The sequence below is a fragment of the Ixodes scapularis genome, unplaced genomic scaffold, assembly GCF_016920785.2.
Source record: "Ixodes scapularis isolate PalLabHiFi unplaced genomic scaffold, ASM1692078v2 PGA_scaffold4__175_contigs__length_147842914, whole genome shotgun sequence".
Lineage (NCBI taxonomy): Eukaryota > Metazoa > Arthropoda > Arachnida > Ixodida > Ixodidae > Ixodes > Ixodes scapularis.
The window spans coordinates 145,214,905-145,238,560 of NW_024609879.1; the positions used below are offsets into that span (position 1 = coordinate 145,214,905).

The 23,656-nt window shown below is 42.3% G+C and overlaps 1 protein-coding gene across 1 annotated transcript in view; it reads right to left on the reverse strand.

Moving 5' to 3' along the window:
- Positions 1–3,086: 3,086 nt before the first annotated feature.
- LOC8034854 (venom metalloproteinase antarease-like TtrivMP_A) overlaps positions 3,087–23,656 on the reverse strand; it is a 31,382-nt gene continuing 10,812 nt past the window's right edge. Inside the window, exons 6-14 of the mRNA XM_029979589.4 lie at positions 23,333–23,451; positions 15,558–15,629; positions 13,696–13,838; positions 11,998–12,035; positions 11,712–11,820; positions 10,526–10,690; positions 5,292–5,436; positions 5,085–5,201; positions 3,087–3,270 (exon numbers count right to left, since the gene is read on the reverse strand). Coding sequence (XP_029835449.3) covers positions 3,220–3,270; positions 5,085–5,201; positions 5,292–5,436; positions 10,526–10,690; positions 11,712–11,820; positions 11,998–12,035; positions 13,696–13,838; positions 15,558–15,629; positions 23,333–23,451 — 959 coding nt within the window. The 3' untranslated portion in view covers positions 3,087–3,219. The remainder of the gene's footprint in view (positions 3,271–5,084; positions 5,202–5,291; positions 5,437–10,525; positions 10,691–11,711; positions 11,821–11,997; positions 12,036–13,695; positions 13,839–15,557; positions 15,630–23,332; positions 23,452–23,656) is intronic.

Sequence of the window (23,656 nt, forward strand, 5' to 3'; positions counted from 1 at the left end):
AAGAAAGATGCACGAAACCAAACCTTTCATAGCATTCTGCTGATTCCTGAACGAGTCGCTGAAAGTCCCATTTTCAAGACGCCCATTACCTAAGCCAACAGTGCTGAAGGAACTGAAGGGTGGGGGACTTAAACGAAAAGAAGTAGACCAAACTCTCAATAACAAAAGTGACGGAACGCTAAAAAAATCTAGTACTCGGGCAGCAAGGTCTTCAAACATTCGACAAGTTGTTCTAGTGACAAATGACCCTATGATGAATTGACCTTTGTGAAGAATTGCCCTGCTACGAGTTGCCCTGTTACGAACTGTCTTTCGACGAACGCCCTTTTATCCCGGCGAACGCATACTTGATGAACCGTGGAGGTTGCATCCTCGGTCATAGAACCGTATAAAGCAGCAGCAACACCTCTCGTACATCATCCAAAAGACAGTGTGTGCGGCAGACAGAATTGTATTCGGACACGCGTCATCACGGTAGAAGCCCTTCACAAGTATGCATCGACACATGCCTGCAGACAGTCGTTGTATGTGACGTCATACAAGGATGGCCTCAGTGTCTGTAGACTCTTTTGTGTGGCGGATTCTCTGTGTGACAGCGACTTAAACTTTCTAAGAAAACAAGTTGTGAAACGCGCTGCCGCGCGCGCACTTTTATCTAGGTTGTTATCGTATCTCCTTCAGGCACTAATGCACCTCGAAGAGCAAACGGATCATGGTCATAACTTTTGCTCGCCTTTGAAGGAGGCCTTGCGCGAATTAGATTTCAAGCGAGCTCACCCTCCAGCGCTAGCCAGCTTACAGATTGTACAATAGTTATACTTGCACTGGCTGCGTTACCTGAAAGGTAGCAGACCGTCCCACCAAGTGCCGTGAGATCGCAGGCGTATACTTTTATTTTTATTGCCATTTTCCTGTACGTCGAGACGTAGTTAGCCTCCGGTCGCCGGCGTTGGAGGAGAGTGATTTCCTTGCTTTTAGGAGCTTCGCCACATTCTTTTGGCAAAGTCGGGGCTCAAAAAGCTGGACATGCGGCCCCAATAGTTACCGAGTTTTTGAATTATATCGCTGATGTAGCTTATGGTGAATTCCGCTCGCAGATCTCGAGCGCTCCAAAAGCGCTCCATTTTGAGCGCGCATATTCCGCTCGCAGATCTCTGGCAGCAACCGCCCAGTGGAGCGCCTCCAACTCCGCCGAACTTGATCTGCGCGATTTCAGAGATCTACACGGAAGTTGAGAGAGCGCCACAGAGCGCGCTACGTCATTTCGTTTCCCTCGACGGTGGTGCATGGCGCGCCGAGGCTTTGCCAGCGACCGGCCGCGCCTTCGCCGAAGGGACGGAGTCGAGTCGGTCGAGCTGGGTCTTCTCGGATGCGTCGGTTGTTTACGCTGGATTGTGACGGCTCGAACGCCTCTACCTCGCGTTGAAAGCCGGGACAGGATCGTGACAAATCGGAAACGCTGACATCTGTGATCGTGAGAGGAAGAACGAGAAAAAGAACGGCTGAAAGTCGGAAGGAGGCAGACGCAAGATTAGGCCTCTTATTCATTTTGCCACCACTGATTGTTAACTTTTTTAAGCTGCATGTCGCCGGCGCTTTCTCGTGCTATAAAGCAAGAACAGATCAGGCAACGACCGTGCCAGTGATGGTTTGTTACCCCTGTGTTTATTCAAGTCGTCCCAGCAATCTGAACTCCACCGATGGCTATCGCTGTGCTTGCCCCGCCGCTTGGAGGCGGCCGAGAGGTATGTGACGGTGCCGAATGCGGACGTCTTCCTCGTTATTTGTGACGCTCCGTGGTGTGGATATTTTTTGGCCCGCCCTGTGCCGTGTGTTATTTCTGCAGCTAAGCAGTGACAGTTGTCACTGATCGTCGGAAAGATCAGTCGGCTAAGCGTTGTGGGGCTCGTCAAGTTCGAGCAGCGGCCATTTCGAACGGCCGAGGGGGGAGCGGGGGAGAGGTCGCTCCAAAAAGTCGAGTTCACCTTCCGCTCGTCGATTCGCAGCGTGTCTCACGGAGCGGAATTTTGCCTCCCTCGCGAATTATGAAAAGCGCGCCGGATCTACGAGTGGAATTCACCATTAGAAAGGTACGGTAGTGTCACAACAACGATACGTTACGTCCACGACTCCGCAGACATGTTTTTGGCCTCTTTGTCACAGTTGTCCGCCTTGTTCCGAAAAAGCTGATGCGGAGACTCGCAGCTTGGGAGCGTTCTTCGCAATAAGGTTAGCCCGACACTTAAAATTGTGATTTATAGCACTTTATGTTGACCTACGATAATTATCACGCAGTACGAAGAACTTTTTGGTTATAAGTTTATTTTGAAATAGATGGGACGCGACTGTCGAGCTCACACAAGATTGGCTGCCGTTGCTCCGCTGAAAAGAGGAAAAGCTCCTCCCGTTGCCGGAGAAACAGGCGCTCGCGTAAGGACTAGGTTTCACGTAGGTACGGCCGGGAAAGCGTAGAAACGGCAGGAGACAGCGTAGCTTCTTCCGCTCTCCGGGGGTTGGCTCTTGACGTCTCTCGAAAACGTGACAGACGCCAATCTTGCCATGTCGTCACGGCGTCAAGGAGGGCGGTTCAAATGAGCGCGCCGTTGCTTCTCCTACCCCTACGTCACTTCTGTTTCTAGTTTCTCGAAAGTCGAACATAGGTATCCTGCAACACTTCGAAAATTCCTCTCGGCCCGCAAAGGCCTGGAGTGACATAGATGAGAAGCCCTAGATGCCATTAAGGCCAATAAAAGGTCACTACGCTGGAGGAGCACAGAAAGGCCATACTCGAGTCCCTGATGCACTACATCAGGGAGACGCAAATCCATCACCTCATCTAGGTTTCGCCCATCTACATGGATTTCCCTAACCCTCTGACCCTTCAGAACCCTATTCTTTTTCCTCCTCAGGGGTACAACTCCAAAGCCTGTGATCCCTTATATGATATAAAGACATTCTTCTCTCCTTTCGTTCGTTGAGAAACCGCAACTAATTTATTATAACAATATAATTGCCATTTTTTCTGAATATATATAGGTTGTAAAACCAGCAGTTATTTTTCAATAATTACAGAAAAAAAAAAATTGTACCGCTTCAATTATTTTTTTTTATTTTCTAAATTCTTATAATATCTGAAACATGCTATTTTCATGGGTGAATCACACCAGGTAAAGAATCAAAATTCGTCGTCCAAATATATTTTGATTATACTTTTTCAACTTAGTTGTAATATTTCTTTTCTTTCTTCCGGCAGTCGCCGTTGATGCAGACCTAGAAGAAAAACAAAGGACGACACACTGTTAAGTTTTATTTCCACGCTCAGTTATAAAGTTCTGAACAAATACTTGCCAAGCTCTCTTCAACCGTCATTTATTTTCTTTTACATTCTTTTTCTATCTCTACCTCTATTTGTTTCTCCTAAATACTTATATAAAATTTTTAAATCAGTACACGAGCAAAAAGCCAAGGACACTTTACCAGCACCCATGAAAAATAATAAAGGCACCATACCCCTCCAGTTTTATGATATCTCATCAGGAATTCTGTATCATATCAGTCTGTATTGTTTTAGTTACTAGCCAAATACTTTCTTATTTACAAGCCATGTATATTTGCTAGCCATAGGAATTCTCATGCAACAACCAACTCCTTGAATTCACGCACGATATGCATAGTAATAGGGAACTAAACACCCAGACCGAAGCCATTTTCTTAGAATTCTCCAAAGCGTTCGACCACGTGCCGCATTGACATCCAATATCTAAGCTCTCCTCACTTCGCATTGACGATTTAACTCTTTCCTGGATCCGAAACTTTCTCTCCTTAAAAAAAAAAAAGTTCACCACAGCAGGTGCTTTTTACTCGGAGTTTGTCAATGTAACCTCCGGGGTGCCGCAACGTACCCCTGAGGTTACATCGCCCCCATAAGTTCCCTAAATTTAGGCGGCTTTTTCAAGTATGCACCAACACGCCCAAGTCATCACCGTTAATTTTTAAAAGTAGTAAAAAATTATATAATACCGTCGTTGTGTTTGTCTGTTGTATTTGAATACTTTCTCTAAAACGTTTAACTGAACTTATAACTCAATAAATTTTGTCGATGTATTTGTGTTTAAATACATTATTCCAGATATCTTGCCCATTTCTGTGCATTAATAGATGTTGTACCAGTGTTAGCGACAATTAAACCAGATAAATTCTTATTCATTTTTGTGTACAAGCCAGGAGTTTTAGTTGAACAGAAAGTTCTGAATGAATACTTAGTATATTGATTTTCATAATACAAAAAATACAAGGTGAAAAGTTTTTCAAGGACCTGTCAAAAAGAATAAACGCTAAAACAGTCCAATCAGTTTGTTAGCCCCTAATGAAATAATGCGTCTTACGACACTAGTTTTATATTTTAACTAGGCTTTTATTAAGTTCTACGTAATTAAAATATTTTATCAAAGCGTTAAACAATTAAGTAAAACAATTTTTTGTTTGTTAATGGTCTTTAACGCTTTTGTAAAAGATTTTGATAATCTGGAAGTAATATAAGAAAGCTTGTAAAAAATGCGTTTTTGAGAAACTAAAAAACAAATTAACAGATGATCCTTATAAGCTTTATTAAGAGTGCGCACCGCACCGCCATTTCCCTATTCATGAATTGTCCTTTTTACGTACGTCCTATCAAAAGCTCAAAACTACATTCTTGGCTTGCAGAAGGTTCTAAGCGTCAGTGCTATTGGCTTTCTTCAGGTCTAATGTGTTAGGTTACTATTGTACTTCGACTTAGAGGTTCCAAGTTTAGAAAGCCCGATCGCGTACTACGATCATAATACAACAAAGAATGGTTCGAACATTCGCGTTCGAGTGTAACTGACGGCGTTGAACCGGTTGCAACCGCTGCTACGAAAGAAGAAACTAGCGCCATCTATTGAACAGCCCTTCTTCTTTTCAGTCGCGTATATTCGCCAGTGTCCAAGTGCGTCTTTTTTTTTTTTTCGAAAGCGGTTACAAGTAGTTCTAATTCAGTCAATCCCACTCATACGCCAATGTCTGAACCAGCCTTGATGCTCTAAAAGGGGCACGGGAGCACTTACATATCCCTTGTCATTGCATGGTGTGCCATCTGTTACGTAAAGTCCTAAGTGCGTGTCGTAGCCGTATACTCGTCTCGGCATAAAACACTGCATTTCGCAATTTTTAACTCCCATATTCTGAAAAATAAACAAAAAGAACAAGTTTAATAGAAGGGTGGCAAACTTCGTGCTCTTCCATTTAAGATATATGTATATATATATATATACCTCCATGAAGTAGGTGTCGTACAAGTCTGGAAATCCCATCTTGCATTGATTTGTTCTCGACACAACCTCTCCGGGCAACCTAGCAGTCAGTTTGTCTAGTGTAGATTTGGCGTTTTTCTCGTGGAGGCATTTTCCTAGAGGCGACCTGATAAAGACGCATGTGTTTTATTGAGAATTAATCAGACAGCGAACCGTGAAATGCGGAACAAGGAAGAACATTTAAGACAAAAGATAAACTTGCGAAGTTCACTGCGTCGAAATTGCAGATGTTATTAGTGATTACTTTATGGTCAATTATATTTTGTAAGCAGAAACGTTTATAATAGCTATTTTGAATCAAGACATTTTATATTTCGTGTGATTACTTTAATGAGGTTCACCGTCACTTCAGATGAACACCTGATTTTGACAATTAATCCTACAAAATTGAGGACGTCATTGAGCACTGGTGTATGATGTCCGTTACAAATGTCATACGTTTGTCGTATAAATTATGAACAACCGTACCTTTTTTCTAAATTTGGGGACTATCGAAGGCACACACATTAGAAGCGCAAAAGACAAGAACAAGTGGTAGGACAAGCGGTACTATATCACTTTACGTTGTAATACATTAATAGTGAAAAACAAGGAGGTGAGTGATGCGATAACTAAATATACAGAAAGAGGTCATATTAATTTAAAGCAAAGTGCAAAAAAGGATGTTTCCTGAAATTATATAAAAAATAGAATATGAAGGCTTAAAAAAATCTTAAAGCACTCTTCAAGAAAATGCTCCGTGAAATAAAGTTGAGGTAGTTAATTACGTTATCAGATAGCAAGACGGTGCATGCGCACACTTAAGCTTTTGTGGTTGGAGCCTCATAAATATTTCTGATGCTCCGGTTATGGTCTCGCTTGAGGACTTTGGCTAAATACCGGGATGCATGTGCAGTGTCTGACATGTATGGCTAGGTGTCGCGCCCGTGTCGACTTCAGTTAAAAGGCAAGCCCTCGCAGACAGATGTTAACACACACGCCAGCTTGACCCACATAGACTCTCTTGCGAGCAAATGAAATTTCATATATAACACGTACCTTTCAATTGACATACTTGTTTACAGATTGTACCGCGCGTCGGTCAGCTGTCTCTTTCTGGGAGTTAATTTTAGGGCAAAGCTCCTTACGCCTGTCCTGTGCAGATAGTACCACTTGGATCTCAAGCTTGGTGGCAACTCAATTCAAGTTGCGAGATATTTTGAAGGTATAAGGAATAACAGCTGGCAGGCGAATGTTTTCAACGTTTCTTTCTCGACTTCCGCTGATTATCGTCAAGATTTCTACGATCCCATACTAAATAAAAATTGGATATCCAGACTCCTTTAGTAATTCCGCTTGTGCTTCAAAGCTTGTCCCTGCTGTGTGGTCGCAGGACTGCTAGAGGGATGTGCCAAGATATTCTTTTCGCATTTTTTCTCTTTTCATCAGCTTCGAAGGAATCGAATTAGATTGTAAAATTAATTTATCGGACCTAGGCCCATACATCCAACAGGCATGGTTGTTGTTGAACATACACCAACACACGGTCCTGACGTTACACTGCTGCGGTGGCGAAGCTATTGGCATGGCGCATTAGCGGAAATTTCACATCACGCGGATCTGGTTCCCGCGCACGAGCAGTGCTCACACCTCGTGTGGGAACTAGGCGTTTGTCCACATTTCGTGCTCGCGTGTGCTTGCGCGTTGGCCTATGCAACACGAGATCCAAAAAGAATTCACTGTAGCCAACTGATCCAAAAAAGTTCACTGTAGCCAAGATTTAAAAGCTCGCCGTAGTCGTGGGAGCTGGAAACCACGCGTGGTGCTGCTGTCGAAATATCGATGAGTTAATGCTGTATGTGCTATGCCCGTTAAAAAAAGCGAGTGCGCTTGGCACAGGTTTGCGGCTCGTGGTTGCCGTAAGCGAGCCAGTCGAAGCAGTGATCCTGTAAACAGAGCTATCGTCATATGGTAAGTTCAAACGATGTGCCTTTCACGCGATGCCGCCGTTTTTTCACTACTTAATGTTTCTTGTTCACTTTAGGGCTGTCTTACCACTGAATAATAATGACAAGTTGCTGAATCGCGCATCCCCACTTGCTCGCTGTAGCGCTAGTGCTGCCACCGAAAGTTCCGAATCGGCCATCTTGGGTTTGAGTAAAATCTGCCGGGTGAGGCGTTGCAAAAGCTAGGCGGATGCGTGCTGAAGGGCACGTTCTCCGCTCACTCACCGTCATTTGCCGAAAAAAATTCTGAGAACTTTGTGTAAACGGTCGTAGGTGATCCTGAGAACCCGTCAAAATGTTTACGAAAGCGCACCACAGCAGGAAAAAGGCACAGCTGGTTGAACGCAAGTCTCGCGGTTAGGGGGCTTGATCAAAGACAATTCCTTGGCATGCCGAAACGACGCATTTCTGCGTTTTCACACGCTTGGGCATTTACCAAGAATCGACGCCATGTAGATTCTTGGTAAATGTCCAAGAATGTTTTGAAACGGTGTCGCGCGTACGTATATGTCTTTGCTGCATACAAATTGGTCACGGAGTTCTTGATTGCCCAGCTGTTCTGGCGAGTTCCTATCTCTGATCAGCGATTGCTAACAGTCAAGAAAATCACACCCAATATTGTCTCATTCCCTTTTTTCTCCGCATCTCAAGAAGAAGAAACGAAGGCTACGTCGGTCCACCGCTGATCAAAACTTATGGGATGTTATGTGGTTTTTATAACGACAAAATGAACACTTACCATAGGTAAGTATGACATTCCCCCCCGTCCCCCCCCCCCCCCCCCCTACCCTCCCCCTGTTTCGTCGCCATTGAAAAAATCATGTTTCTGACCTGCCAGGCCCGCAAGTTACAAATATATACAGCCGTCACAGTATAGTAAAAGGCTGTTCCAGAGCACGTTACACTCGTAAAAATTCCCCGAAGGGTTAACACATCATTACCGCGCCGATTCTAAATCGGAATCCAAGCGTGCGAAGGTTTGGAGACGCAGGACTTTGGCCGCTGAAGGTACGTCGACAAATTGTGCCTTTTATCTGCAGATCCGCACTTTCCCTTGAAATTCCCCCGGGTTCGCGAAGGTAGTCACAACCGTTTACGCAAGCATTTAAAAAAAAAGAGAGAGAGAGAGAAAAAAAAAAAGCCTTTTTGGCGAATGGTGGCGAACGAGCAGAAAACGTGTTTTTCGGAGCGCAGCCGCCCAGCCTCGGCAACCCTTCACACTGCAGATTTTACACAGCTACAAGATGGCCGATTTGGAACTTCCCATGTCGAAATCTCGGACCTAGAGCCGACAAATTAGCCGCGCTTGGAGCATCTGAATTTCATTCCCAGATTTTCCCCTGCGCGCCGCCATTTTACTGCTCCGTGAAGGACGGGCGTAACTGGCGACCGTTACGAGTCGAAAATGCGACTTCCTGGGCTCGATATACTGCCTCAAGAAACTCAGGCGACAGTCTCGCTTTTTTTGCGGGCCGCTCCGACATTTCCGGAAAATGAAAGCCTGTTTTTCATGATTCCTGTTAAAGTTCTAGATAACTGGCAATAATGATTTCGAACACCAAGATGGCTCGAGTCACCGAAGCACAGCCTATTTGGTGGATCTACCCGAAGCGAAGAAGCATGATCCAACAACTTTCTCTTGGAGATCAGTGTGTCTGACAAAGAAATTAATTACTTCAGCTTCTTTTCATTCAGAATTTTTCTTTTAATAATATACCTCAACAGTTTTTGAAGCCTTCGCGTTTTATTTAATTTATATGATTTCTGACAACTCCATGGACCACAGTTGGTTTTAAATGAGTATTACATCTTTATCTCTATTACATTGTCACGTCCCTCACCTCCTCTTTGTATTTCACCACTAGCGTATTAAAACGTAAGTGATAGTAGAGCTTGTCCTATCTTAGTTAAAGGCCCTGTGCTCGCAGTCACGCTGCCCTCGCTAAATTGCTCATCTACAGTGGGTAACAATGTCGCCATGTTCTGCCAGACTACACTCTCGCTAACAAACGACTATATTTTGTTTTCTTTTACCCCTGCCCGTTTCGATCTGGAGGAGCATCGTACCGGCGTGCGGTCGTGTATCACTACTGCGTGATGCACGATACCCCAGGCTGGCAGTCGTAGTGCACTCGCTAAATTTCTCATCTACAGCGAATAAAAATGTCGTCATACTGTTGCATAACTAAACTTCTGCTGTAGAAAGAGCAAACGACTACTTCAATTAGTTGTCCCGTCTCGCTCTACCACTTGTCCTTGCCATTTGCGCTCTTTATATTCAGGACGTATAAAAAACTATTCCTACAGTTTATTTTGTCACTATCTATGGGCTCCCTGTTGATGTTTCTACGCATTTCTGTAATAATTTGAAAAGAAAGTAAAAAAAAGGATTGCTTATAAAACGGCGTGACTGAGGGCTGAAAAAACACTGGGAACGAATAACTATTTTTAAGCTTCCTGGTTCGTGGTTTGTTCATCGTCAGTAACCAGAAATAGGCTCGAGGTCCTTCGCTACGCCAACCGCATGAGATCTGTGTCATGGCATCATCCTTCACTCTTACGTCCTTCTCGCACATGCATGCAAATCGGCAGTAGTGAATGTAAAAATCTGAATTTATAATCTTAACGGGTGAGCTAAAAGTAAAAAATAAAAGACTTTGGGCCTTTTAAGCTCCTTTCTTCCGGTCAATTTCCAAAGTGAGCACTACGATCTTCTGAAAAAAAAAATAGAATCATTTTGAAATCATTGAGACCTCCAAAAATCACAGGGGCGGATTCTAGTTTCGTGAGTCGTTCTTGGGTGCTTTGATCGTCTTATATCGACTGCGAAATGATAATCCGATGTTGAAGTCTCCACACCCGGTATTGTTTATACTATCAGTGACCATCAGTAGACGCGTATCAAAGTTTTACATGCGCACCAACAACTCTGAAATAAAAAAAAAAGTTCAAGATTAAAAACAACCAGCAGGAACAACCCTAGGCATTTACTTTTGATTCAATCGGCCCACGACAGCTGGAATGCAACGGACGTTCGAGGCACACATTGTAGGCAACACTACGCTAAAATCGTAATGTTGTCCGCGAATAAAACGGTCGTTTTCTAGTTGAATACGGCTGAAGTGTCCGCAACTTTAATTGTAGGGTAACATAAACTGGTTCCTCAAAGGGAATAGAAACAGGTGTGACTTGGCCGTATAGCCATCATACCAGGACATGAGGCTCATCAAGTAGTTACAGCACTTGGAGAATCTGAATTGGTTGAGATTGTCCGTGTTGTAGCTCATGAGGTATCCGTCGCCAAAAGGGCAGTCTCTAGATCCGGGACCTCCAAGTTCGGGGGGTCCGGGATCGCCGTCGTGAGGACATCCCATTCTGTGAAGCGTGAAGGAGTAAAATTATTAGTATTGCGTTAAATTTATAAGGCGTGCACTATTTGTTACAAGTGTACTTGACTGGATGTAATATCCTCATCTGAGTAACAGCCAGCAAGCATTATTAAAATGTAGTTCTGGCATTTCCTCCGAAACACAAGTAGCTATATCCTTTATTTTATCTTAGCAACTTCGTTGGTACGTATCTTTGACTTACTACATTTACCCAGTCCATTGTTCTCAAACTACTCTGCCTCATATATATACATATATATATATATATATGTACATATATATATATAGAGAGAGAGAGAGAGAGATAGATACCGGGTGTTTCATTTTAATTCGAAGAGATTTTTACAAAACATTCTGTAAAAGAGGTACATATACGTTTGTGCGGGCGAGTTTTACGGCCAGGTGGACATTATGTGGATGACTAATCTTTTGCGATAAGGCGGATGATTAACTAAACGTACTTAATTCATTTAAATTAGTAAACATTATCACATAGTTTCAATTAGAAACATTCTGAGCATAATCGAAAGCAACTATGTAAGTCCATTTAGAACTACTTAAGCTCGTGGGAAACTAGAGGGGGCACCAGAGTTGCCACACATATAGCAGGCACAAAGCTAGCAGTGTGGGGAACGCGGTTGATTCGATTATTATGTCTGTTTATATCTATATATATATATATATATATATATATATATATATATATATATATATATATATATATATATATATATATATATATATATTTATATATATATATTTTTTTTTATTGAGAAGTAGTTGTAATTAGTGATCCTTTGGTGCTCGACGACAGTCACATCTTTGCCTGAGTTTGATTTTTACATTGGATGAAATACTCCAACATAATATGCACCAGGATAATTTTGGCATTCAGGTGTATTTAGCGTATGTCTACAAAGCTGTCCTTCAGCCATGTACACTGTCTAAACATACAGCAAATATTATCTCTATCTAGAAACGGTTTATAAAATATTTAATATACTCACACGTGTCCAAGTTCATGAGTCATGACACGCACTCCTATATAAGTGTAGGCCTGGTCTTCACCTAAACCCACTTTTCTCTCTCCACACACTGCTGCAACAAACGCGAACCCTGGAAGTGTAGAGATGAATTACACTTCCTGATCGGGCACCCAAAAGGTGAATGAATGCAATGAACCTCAATTCAAGTCTTGAATCGTCATTGTATAGTTTCCTTTTTGTACTGGCTTCATGCATTATAGATTGCATGTTTTAGTTGTAATTACCGTATATGACGCGAGCGACTTACCCATATTGCCATTGTCTTCTTGTACATACATGTCCCTCCTTGATGTTGCATGTGCCATAAAAAAAACACGCCAATAAAATGTTAGTGGTTCAAGCACACTTGAGATTTCTTAATTGCTACTGATATTGTTGTGGTTATTCTCTGAGTTGCGCTGTAACCAAGTACCCTGAATTTTAATTCACGAACATGGATTTGTTTATGCATGCCGGTTTCGTTCTCGTATGCGTTCCGTATATCTATAGTACATATTACAAACACCTGAAGCACGGGGTTCTTTTAGGAAGAGTGGTAATAAATGAAAAACAGGTCATTCTTGGTGAGATTATATCAGACATATTCCTCGACATTTTTCTTATGTAAAGCTCTTCTGGAAGGCTTAAAAGATAGTAGCCTCCCAGGGTTCGCATGAATCTCAATTTGTGTGTTTTCCGAGAATAGAAACTGCTTCTGCAGAGTAATTCTTTCATATTTTTAAGTTTACCTCAAATAGGTAAGACGACCACAAAAATACTTTGGACACCATATTTTAAACATCCTCACAGGTCCAACCCTTTACATTTCTAAAATTAGAAATTAGGGCTCAATTCCGATGGTGCACAGACTACAGCTATGACAGTTATCTTGCCATTGTTGTCGCGAATGAGAAAAAGATGGACAAACGTAACACTGAAACTAGAGGCTTTATCGGCGAACTTGTGCCGGCAACAAGAGAAAGAACGAGCGTCAAGAAAGCAGGAGCGAAAGTCGATGGTGGCAGCAGCGAGCGGCGTGCGAGGTGTCGCGTGGCAGCTGGTTAGCGCGAGAGTGCGAGAGTGGATCGGCAAGGTCATACTGGGAACTTTGTCTACTCTACCCGGTAACTAGAACACTCGGTCTAGAATGTTCGACCACCGACGACTCGGAAGACTGACTTGGCTAGTTCATATGGACCTCTTATCTATTACACACAGGATAAGGGTAAAAATGAATCTTCTAGAAATACGGCGAAGCGTTCTTTCTCGGCCATGTACCCAGCAGTATTCCTTGTACCGCTCACACCTGTCTCGAGTGTTTCGCAGCCTTCGGTGACATGCGAAGTTCCGGTATTCTGCCTCAGTATCTCGTCCGGTTATTTTGCTTAATCCCTTCGATGGTTCGTTTGGAGTCAGGCTCTCTGGCATTTTTGTTCTTGATTGGCGCCCAGTTTAATAATAACTGAACGTCTTTATTGTTTATGAAAATTAAATGTGCCTTGACCTTCATAAATATTTCACTATTAGAGCTAATAAAAAATGGGCTCATCAGACATGCAATTTCAAGTTATTTTCCCTGAATTTAAAGAGGGTGTGAATTTTTTTACAAATATATTTATGAAATATATTTTCAATCCGACACGTCCTATTTCTCCTATTTGTCGCAGATAGCGTCGACAGCTAAGGAATATTTTGGAATGAGTTCACAACAGCAAATACCGCCGTTAAATTAAAAAAAAAAAACATGTCGACCATTTAGTCATTATTGCACTGCAACTGCGATAAATTATCCTGGTTACCTTGCAAAGCACTTTTAAAAGCTTAGCTTCATTTGTTTTTAAGCATATGCTGCTTTTTATAAAATAAAATTTATGAATGAGCACTTGATTAACACAGTGCGTAATGCTCCAACTCATCAAGCGACAACTAATCAGTCCGAAAGATACCAAGTTTATAAAGTGATTACCCAGTGACCATGTAGACTATGTCATAGACACCGTAGTCCTTCTTGTTTTTATTGACGAAATCCTTCAGGTTGTACACTGACTGTACTCCATCTATTCCGTTGTGCACGTTAGTCTTGATTTTCAAGAATCTTTCTTTTTCCCGCTGCGCCACGTTGTGGAAAAAAGTATTACGAGTGCTTTAATTATTATATAAAAACAAATCTTCCAAACTTCACCACTCGGTCTTGGTAGGTCGGGAAGGTTAGATCACATATTCGTGCTAGTTCCTACATTCTCCACTCGCATTATTCATAAAATATTACAATAAATAAAATACATAAATACTTCAAATATGTTGTCCCTATATCAAATTTGGAGTCTATTAAACGGGCTTGTAAACTAATGATTTAATCATTTCTTTCTCCAAAACGCCATTTTATTCAAACCATATATTTTTCTACTTACATTAATTTATGCCTGAACTGTGTTACGTAAACTGTATCTAGTTTTTTTTTTTTCTAGTGTACCATTTTTGTGTGATCGTCGGCGTATGTAATTTTAAAGAGTTCGCTTCTCACATTTCTTATATTGTTTATACATGTATGAATGCATTACCAGTATTTCCCCTTACTAGCTTTCCTCCCTATGTTGTGTATCAATAGATACATTTAAGGCTAATAAATAAATTAAAATAATTATAGCAGCGTAACGTATAGTGTTAGGAATGGCAAGTATTAAATATTTGTGAGAAGTACTTTACCATTTCCGGGTGATAGAAACGCTAAATTTCGTTATGCCTAGATAACTATTAGAGGGAGGCGAAGTTGTAGAAATCATTCTTACGTCAATTTGTATTGCTTCATCGCAGTAGCACAAGGGAGGTTAGTTCCACTCTAGAAAAGTTAACGTTTAGTAGCTAAACCTCAAAATATATGTGAAATTGCCCTTTTGAGTGCTTACCTTTTTTATAAAAAAAAAAAAACTTTTAATCTGAATTTCTGGCGTTAACCGAGTTAAAATGGGAGCTTAGAAACAGCACGCTCTAAAATATATTGGTGAAACAATGTAGTCGTTTTGAGACGGATATACTGGGTGTTGTTTAATTACATAATTGTTTTTAAAAAGTCCAGAAAGCTACACAAATGCCGTGTGTTCAGGTGGCTTACATAGCCAAAGGGGCATAATATGCGAATAAGCGTCACGATAAGTAGGGTAATTAACTAAAATTTTTTCATGACTTTTTTTTTTGAGTAGTGAAAATAAACCTACGGTTGCAATCAAACCGTTGATGAGCGTCAGCGAAAACGACTATGTAAGTACATTCTTAGAATATTTGGGGGACCTGGAAAGTGCGGCATTACGCCAAAGTTTTCACAAGCGCAACGGGCATAACTCTTGCAATGCGAAAACAGGGATGACGAGGTACTTAAAACCAGCACTCTCTCTTTTTTCGCTTCACTAACAACCTTCTGCCTGTTGCACGAGCGTGACTACTCACTACTAACTTCAGCGAAATACCGCGTTTCCCACGCGCCCCAAGATTTTCTAAATATTACATATGAAGTGGTTTTTGTTGACGCTCAGCAAGTTTCTGATTGGAACCATATTATTCTCTTCAATAGTTAAAACGCTTATTGGCAAATTTTAGGTAATTAATTGAATTATCGTAACCATTATCCCCCTATATGATGTTTCCCTGGCCGTCTAACTCACCTGCATAAACCACGTAAGTTTAAGTTTTAGGAAATCTTTAATACAAATTTGTAAAGCCTGAAAAAAACTCCCTGTATAAATTTGCAAGGACTAATTTTTTTTACAAGTTCAAGCAGAATTTAATGATTCGGTCACGTTTCTCCGTGCTAACGTAAGCAGAAATACTTACCGTAAGTATCTCTAGTCCCCTAAATTTAAACTGCACTTTCGGATGGTCAATGCTCAGGTATCTTAAGTTCACCTGAAATTAAGATATTCGGGCTTATGTTAAAAACTAGCTATTTAATGTAAATATAAATTTAATTGAATGTGATGTTAACTGTTGAGTAAAACTAATAAAACATAATCGTTTAATACTATCGGCGGCAAACATTTCTACTTTTCTCAGGCGTGTGTAACAACCTGCGATGCGTTCTCATAGCACTATATGCATTTCATGCGTCGTAGATTGCGCGATTGCGCGTCAGCGCGAGTCTATTAAATAAACCGAGTATCCGTTCGTGCGTGTACCCCTGATCATATCCTCCTCTAAACTGACAAAGCCTTGCAGATCGCCACTAGAAGCGGCTGCCGAACTGGAAAAGGTGGAGCGGCAGACAATGGATGATAGGAGAGCCACGTGACTGGCGCCCCGTTGCGGCGAGACCCTGAAACACACTCTTCCTGAGCGAACAAGTGTGTTTCGTGTCCTCGCCGATGCAGAAGCTGTACGCTGACGTCCAGGTTCCCCGAGAAATGGCTCTTTGATGTTCTGCGATAGCAGATCCTCGAGCTCCAAATCTGCGACCGGGAACTCTATGGCCCCGTCGTCGAATTCCCAGGCTTTGTGAGTATAGAGGAGGCTATGCCCTGATCCATGAAAAGCCAGGGGTGCCGTTGGCAGCAGTGTCCATTCGAATCTCAAAGTAGTTCGAGCAACGTCGATAAACATTTGCAGTGTTCTATTCATAGTAAATAATATATTTGCGTCATTAAAGTACAGTTTACCATAAGAATAGTATTCCCAACTTAATTCAAAACATAAATATCTCCAAACGACTCTTTTCCCACCAAATTCTTTGATCAAAATATATCTCGAGTGCATAAAAAAAAAAAAAAGTCTAATCAAAATCAGCTAATATGTATTATTCCACATTATTTTAGTCTGCATATTTTTCTCTTATCGCGGTGAGTTTTTTCAGACAATATAATCACAAATAAGTATAAACAAGAATTTAAAAATTCGCCTTATCAAAGGCAATAGCAAAAAAAATGTAATATGGTAATATTCGAAATTTTTTGTACCTCGATAGACGTCTCTTCAGCTCGGCGCGATGGGTTTGCCCCAGGAGTCATTTCGGAGCCAATTCGTTCCAAAGTAGAATTATATACCACTTAAACACCAGTTCAGTATTTCCTTCATATTTAGAGGAAAGAAACTTCCCGCTGTATTCGGTGGGAAAATTGAATAGTTTTGGTGTTATTCATATAGTTGTTACAACAAACGCTAGGGGCTCAGCTGGCGCTAGTCTCTATAGAACTTCCGGTTTGAAGCAGATAGCAAACAATCTACTTTTCAGCCTTTTTGTCTATACGTATGGAAAAACGTACGTGACATTTTTCTCTTTGCCAAGGAATGATAAAAATCAGCGTAGTTTCTTTACTCGAAAAGGGAACTATGTAGCTCTATTCACATTATAAAAGTGTATTTAGTTAATGGTTGTTTTTTTTATTACTGAGCGATGTTTAAGTTAGCAAACATTGACGCCCAGGTCTATGCTCTACAGCATTATATGTCAATACAAGCTATCAATTCAAGCAAAACGAGCAATTAAAAACTGCGTAAGGTTTACTCAAACTGTAATAACATTGAGGTGACGGAAACGCAGTTTGTTACTAACGCACAGTTTGTTACAAATTCAGCACGTGTTCTTCGTTTAATAACTCTATGCTTCGTCTTGACGTCTATTTTGATTGTTTGATGTGGCATATATTAGCATCCTTTTGGCGTCTTTTCAAGCTGATTCACTCTGTTTGCTTCATCGGATTGACTGTACGCGTAAATACGCTCCCTATAATAGCACCCTGCAACGTCAACACGTATGTGTATTTTAGCTCAGTGTTCAACGCCATGAATCCCAAAGAAAAATGTTCCAACTAACATATATTTTTTCACATCCGATCGTGAAACGTTCCATACTTTTTATTCTGTCACAACACTAAGCGATATGTTCTCTTAAGATCGAGCGCGAAAAGATAACGCATATGCATTTTCCCATAGGAATGCATTACCGGAAGACGTTTAGACTGGTTGCTTTCTGCTTCAATGTGCAACAGCACACTAGCGCCACCTAAGCCTCTATTGTTTATTATAATAACGGTATGGTATTATACGAACCGCTCGCCGATGCGTAAGCTACGACACGCTCTTGATGCTCGCCTCTCGCGCTCCTCGTCTGATTCTTTGGGTCACTAAACATTCATTCAGGCTAATGGGGAAACACTTCTCGCTACTATTAATGAGTAAATATAATTGAAGAAAAATTATACAGCAAACCATGTCCTCCGGCAAAATTTAGCGATAAATTTACGACTCATGGATACACACTATCTCAAGATTTTGTGCCCCTCAAGGCGCTGTCATCTTAAAAAAAAAAAAAAAAAAAAAAACCTGGGCTTGATGAGCCCAGAGCATCTTGTCATCGCTTCGAAGTCAGTGAGATGCAGAATTGACCGCTAAGAACTCTGAAGGACAAGCCACGACGGAAAAAGCGCCAACATGATTGGTTGTGTTGATCAGGCTCTCAGCCGAGTATATCCAGCCGGCAATAGCCAGGCGGCGCGAGCAGAGTGAGAGCCCACGGTTATACCCTGTCTCTTTGTAACTTGGCAAAGAATGAACGATACGCAGAACATTGCGTGCCAAAGTCTTCGAAAGGCATTACGTATACGGACGCAACGCACACATATTGGAGCATGACGAAGCGAAACGTCTGATACTTCTTCGCCGTAAAAGCGCACTCCGATAATACATAGTCACGTTCGCATTGGCCCGCCAGGGTCGTAGCTTCCGCCGTACTGTTATGTTATGCGATCACGGCTTCCTGGCCTACCCAGTATTTCTTGCTTCAGACACTAGGCGAAGCGTAGCCACCAGATTAATAGGTCACGTTTGAACAATGCAGCCGCCAATTCAATGCGTGCCCAATGTTTCTTGCTTCAGTCGCTCGATAGCGACAGACCAAATAGCATTGCAGGTTGCCTATAGAGGCGTGAGTTTCAAGTGTTGTTGAGATTTTGTGATTTTTTTTAAGGCAGCAATAAGACGTCAGTATAGTCTCTCAGCATTCACTACCACGAAGAGGCGCTTATCAGGTAAGGGTGCGTTAAATTAAGATTAAGCAGAAAGTGGAGTCTTCGATTAGTCCAGACGAGGCAGAATACACGTCCACATCAGGGAGATGGCATTACCTGATTCAGTTGATGCCTGGTCATAAAAGAAAAAAAGTTCGGTCCGGAAGTCCCGCCGGAAACGTACGGTTCACGGTAGGTTCTAATATTTCGCTCTCAGCCGGTAGCTTTTGCATAGTGTTGGTGGAGCCGACTGAGCCGCTCATATCTATTGTAATAGTCTGGATCGCGGATCGCGAGCCCGCCGGCGGCACCACCGGCGGCCATCGCTTGACACCAGGCAACACACGCAAGTCTATGGCAGAAACACACGAACGTAGGAATATTGAAGCTTGTATGCTGTGCTTGAAGGCGAGTATATTATGAGGTGATGCTATCATTGTATCGGGTGTTTGGAGGTCAAATCGGTATTTGTAGAGCGTTCGAATGCCAATTAAAGAAACTCAAACGTGTCGGAACCCCTACGGCTGAGCTAGCAAACGTGCTCTCGTAGTCAAATAAACGAAAGAACTTGCCGTTAATAAGACTGTCCTCGGGGAAGCCCAGAAGTTGATGAATGTCGATAAAGTTCCATATTGACAGCGGCTTTCCGGGAGTGAGCGAATTCCGCGTAGCAAAGCCTTCGAGCTTGTCGTCTGCTAAACCCAACTTGTCGAAACCGCTACCGACTCCGCGGTAGCTCCAGGTAACTCTCACCTCATTGAGCTGCACCGCATTTCTCGCCCAGCGGAGTCACTCTCGACCACAAAACATTTATTTATTAGAGCTGTTAGGGCTGTCAGCTTTAATGTTTGTACACCTGCTATTTGACAGGCTTCCCTAAAAGTGGTCAAAACGTTTCAGTGCCGACAACAGCTTAAAAACGGGGGAACCGGTACTTTTTCTCGTTTTTCCCATAGAGTTCCATGCATTTAGCGGTGTCAATCAATGGACCGCCGGTGGCAACCCCAGCTGTCGAGGCCGCGGTCCGCGATCCAGCCTACTACTATAGAGATCAGTGGACTGAGCGAACTTAGCGAAGCCGAAAAGCATGGACATGGCGTGGAGCCAGCCGAACCACCAGATCAGTGAGAACACCCGTCCCGCACCGAACACGTGGTTTAAACTGGTCGGAGGGCCGTTGTTCGTCCAAGTGCGTCTCTGCGCAGTTTTCTTTCCTTCGGTTCACTCGCGGGATTAGCCACCCGCTCGTGTTTTGGTTCACCGATGAGTTCATACCCTTCGCTGATTAAAAAAGAGCAATCAAAATCAATTACTAATGTATTTTATCGATATCCTCAACCTTCCGAGACATGATGCGTGCCGCACACCCCCGTGATACTGAACCAGGAAATGTGGGGTTGAACTTCCTCATTGCGGAGAGGGACTTCGATGTCCCATATCATGAGGGGCAGGGTATTTGTTTTGGAGACAACTGAAAGAATGTTTCCCAGTGGGGGCAGAACTTTTATAAATTCATCTGTCTAAGAACTTGAACAAACCCTTCAACAAAATTATTGTAAGATTGTGCCAGTCGTAGATAAAACAGCAGCGGTCTGATTCTTCAAAATAAATGGTGCTGGAACCCACTCTCGGTCAGGCTTTTGCATTGATTCAATGAGGCAACTGAACTACGATCGAGTCAACGAAAATAAACCGTAAGCTCAATTTCATGATATACGTACATGGCAATTTCGTGGGCAGTTGTCGTATTTAGTATGTGAAAGGAATAGCTCGCCTTTCTGCGGTTTTTGATATTGTTGTGCATAGCAGGATGCTCTTTTAATTTGGCCTAAATTTATCGTCCTCACGTCATGATTCTCTTTAGGTGGCATGCCTGCGTATAGAGTCCGATTCCCGTAATTTTTTAAATCACTGTCTGTCGTTTCTTGTAAATAGAAAGCAAGTAGATACAAATATTTTTGATCTCTCAAAAACCCTTCACAAAGTGAGTCGCGTCTTGCCTGTCCGCAAATTATATCTCTACGGTGCCTGTAAGGAATTCTTTCCCTCTTTCAAGAGTTATCTGTCTCTAAGACCGAATATTGGTCGGGTCGATTACAGCTATTATCGAGTGTTTATTTTAACGTCAGACGTACCGTAGGGATTAATCCTGGATCGTCTATTCTTTTCAATTTTCAAAAATGATACAGCGATTGATTGTGTTAAAAATATGGAGGTGTTTTTATTTTCCGATGACATGAGGTTGTTTACTATTTCCCTTTTGATTGCGATATTACGCAACATGGTGTGTTTAGTATTTCACAAGGGTGTAAACTCAGTTATTCCTCACTCCTTTAAAAACAAAAGTGATTTCTTTGTGTAGACGTCACGCGAACATTAATTATTCTTAACATAGTGAAGGCATACTGAAGGAAAGCAAATTGAACAGATAACACTTCTAAATAATCTTGGCGCGTACATTGACGGCGGACTAAACTTAGGACTGTATCCCGATTGACTAATCACTTTAAATGCCCTTTACTTGATACCTCTTTTCAATTCTTTAGTTGTTTGAAGGCTTGAATGTGCCTCTGTGATTTGGAAATCTGTGTCAGTAACTCGGGCAATGAATATTGAGCACGCGCAAAAAGGACTTGTCAGAATTGTTCATGATAGATGCATTGGGCGTGCCTATTATAAATAGGAATGCGTATTAACTTAATTTTTGTTGAAGCCTTTATCTCACAGAAGGACTGTCCGTGATTTGGTATTCCTGCATAAGATTAGGAATAGTGTCACTGGTTCTTCGTGGATTGTTAGTAAAGTAAAATTTCATATTCCAAGCCGCGCTACGAGACAGTTTGCCTGCTTTTATACTCTTTCACCATGCTCTATGACTTCCTCGATTACAGACAGAAAGCAACAGTACTGAGTCTTCCTACCTTGATATCAATACACCCATTTCCACATACCGCCGTCATTTGTACGAACGTTGGTCACCTCGTAGCATGTGAATATATTTATCTACATGTTTATGTATATTAATTACTCTGTTTAGTAAAATAATTGTGTTCGCAGTTTTCAGTTTCTTATTGCTTCTTGATGTTTTTATTGTTTCTGCTCTGATTTTATTTGATATTTTCTGAGTTATGTCACGTTTTAGGGAACCCGAAAATAGAGAGTACTATATTATATAATAATATATGACAACGTTCTTAAATGTTTAGTTCTTGGAGCCTAATGTACTTGGAGAACTGATCCAGCGAAGAGTGCTCGTCACGTCGATCCCTCCACACAACATTTGCTTCACAACTCAAGCCACACCGCAGCAGGTCACGTCAGCAGTGCAACTCAAGCGAGATCCGGAGGAATTGAAGTCAAGGGCGCCCTTCGCTGGCACTGTTCTCGTCTGAAGCCATTAACAAAAGGACATTTCTCTCCCGGTAGCACCTACAGCGAATGATTCAATCAAATGTTCACTTCTACGACTAGACTATAAAGCGCGAGACACATCAGCGAAAATCCATCCCATCCGACGTCCGATCCGGCAGCCTGGCCCGAAACATTTGGTCGCTTCAGACGTCGGATCGGCGATCCGGCGTGCGTCCAGCATGCCAGATAGTTTTGCACGGCGGACGGATTGTCGGATGCGTCCAGCCAATGAGAGCACAGCTAGCGCGAACGTCATGATGACGTACGGGGTCTGCCGGGACGAACAGGATAACAGGACGGACGAGGGGAAGCCGGGCGCTTGAATCCCGCTGACCCATTCGAGAAAGATGGCCCCAGCAAAGATTGCACGCGCCAGCGAGAACGAGCTCGTAATTTCACTCGTGCGAGCTGAACTGTCAATCTGGGACCATAGATCTGTAAAAGAACGCGGACCTTCGCTGGAGCGCTCGGATCTCCTGGGGCCTGGGCGGAGCCGAACGGATTGTTGTGTCGCATGCAAGGTCGGAAGCATGTGTCTCAAACTGTCGAGTGCGGCAATTTGGAGCGGCGTTCGGACTGTCGGATCGGACGTCGGATCGGACGATTCTGCCGTCCATGTGTCTCGGCCTTAGGGATGTCGAGCGTCGGTTTTTCTAACAGTATTATGCCACAAAAATTGAAAATGTAAGAGGTTCTAAGCTTCATGTTAATTGTCTGTGTAATTAGCAATGTCGCGTCTTTTCTAGAGGCCTCTATGGCCCTCAAATTAGTCTCGGGCCTGATAAGGCTTACTGCGACTTGTTGTTTTAAAATAATTCTGGTCGCTTTAAAGAACACCAAGCTTGCTCTCATCTACAACCAGCTGAATCTGCCTCTCAAGCACATCGGCGCACAATCTTTCGGCGTAGACCTCGCAGTGCGTTAGTCAAAATGTCGTGATTCTTACATAGCATTTGAGTTTCCATTCATAAAAATAAACTTCTTGAATCGTGCATATCTGACTATAATTACTTTCAATTCTCGCAAATTTACTTTCACCTCTTGAAATCGTGCGTAGTGTCATGTGTGATTTCTGCTCCGTTGGAAGAAAATTAGGTGCTGTTAAGATATTCGCGTCTACGGAGGTTTTCGGGTAGATGTTTAGTATGAACCGTGTACTCTGCTTTAAAGAAAGCGTACGCAATATTAATTCTTACTTACCGCATTGAATGTGCGCCATAGATATTTGAGCATTTCCTTCTCTGTCTTGAATTTATGGCGAAATACTGAGTCAACTATTACAAATAATTCTGGATAGATTTTTTCGACCTTGTAGACATCTGGCAAAAGCAATCGAGTTCGTTTTAATCATTCTTATGCAGATATACGCAAATGAATATCCAATTTTGTTGCTATGGGGAATTCGGCAGCCTTGAAATAGCCGTCGCCATTTCAAGGCTGCCAAATTCTCCATGGCGCCCATCTATTTTCTTCTTCCAACTTATGCATATAAATATAAGCATCATATACGAGGGCACAAACATT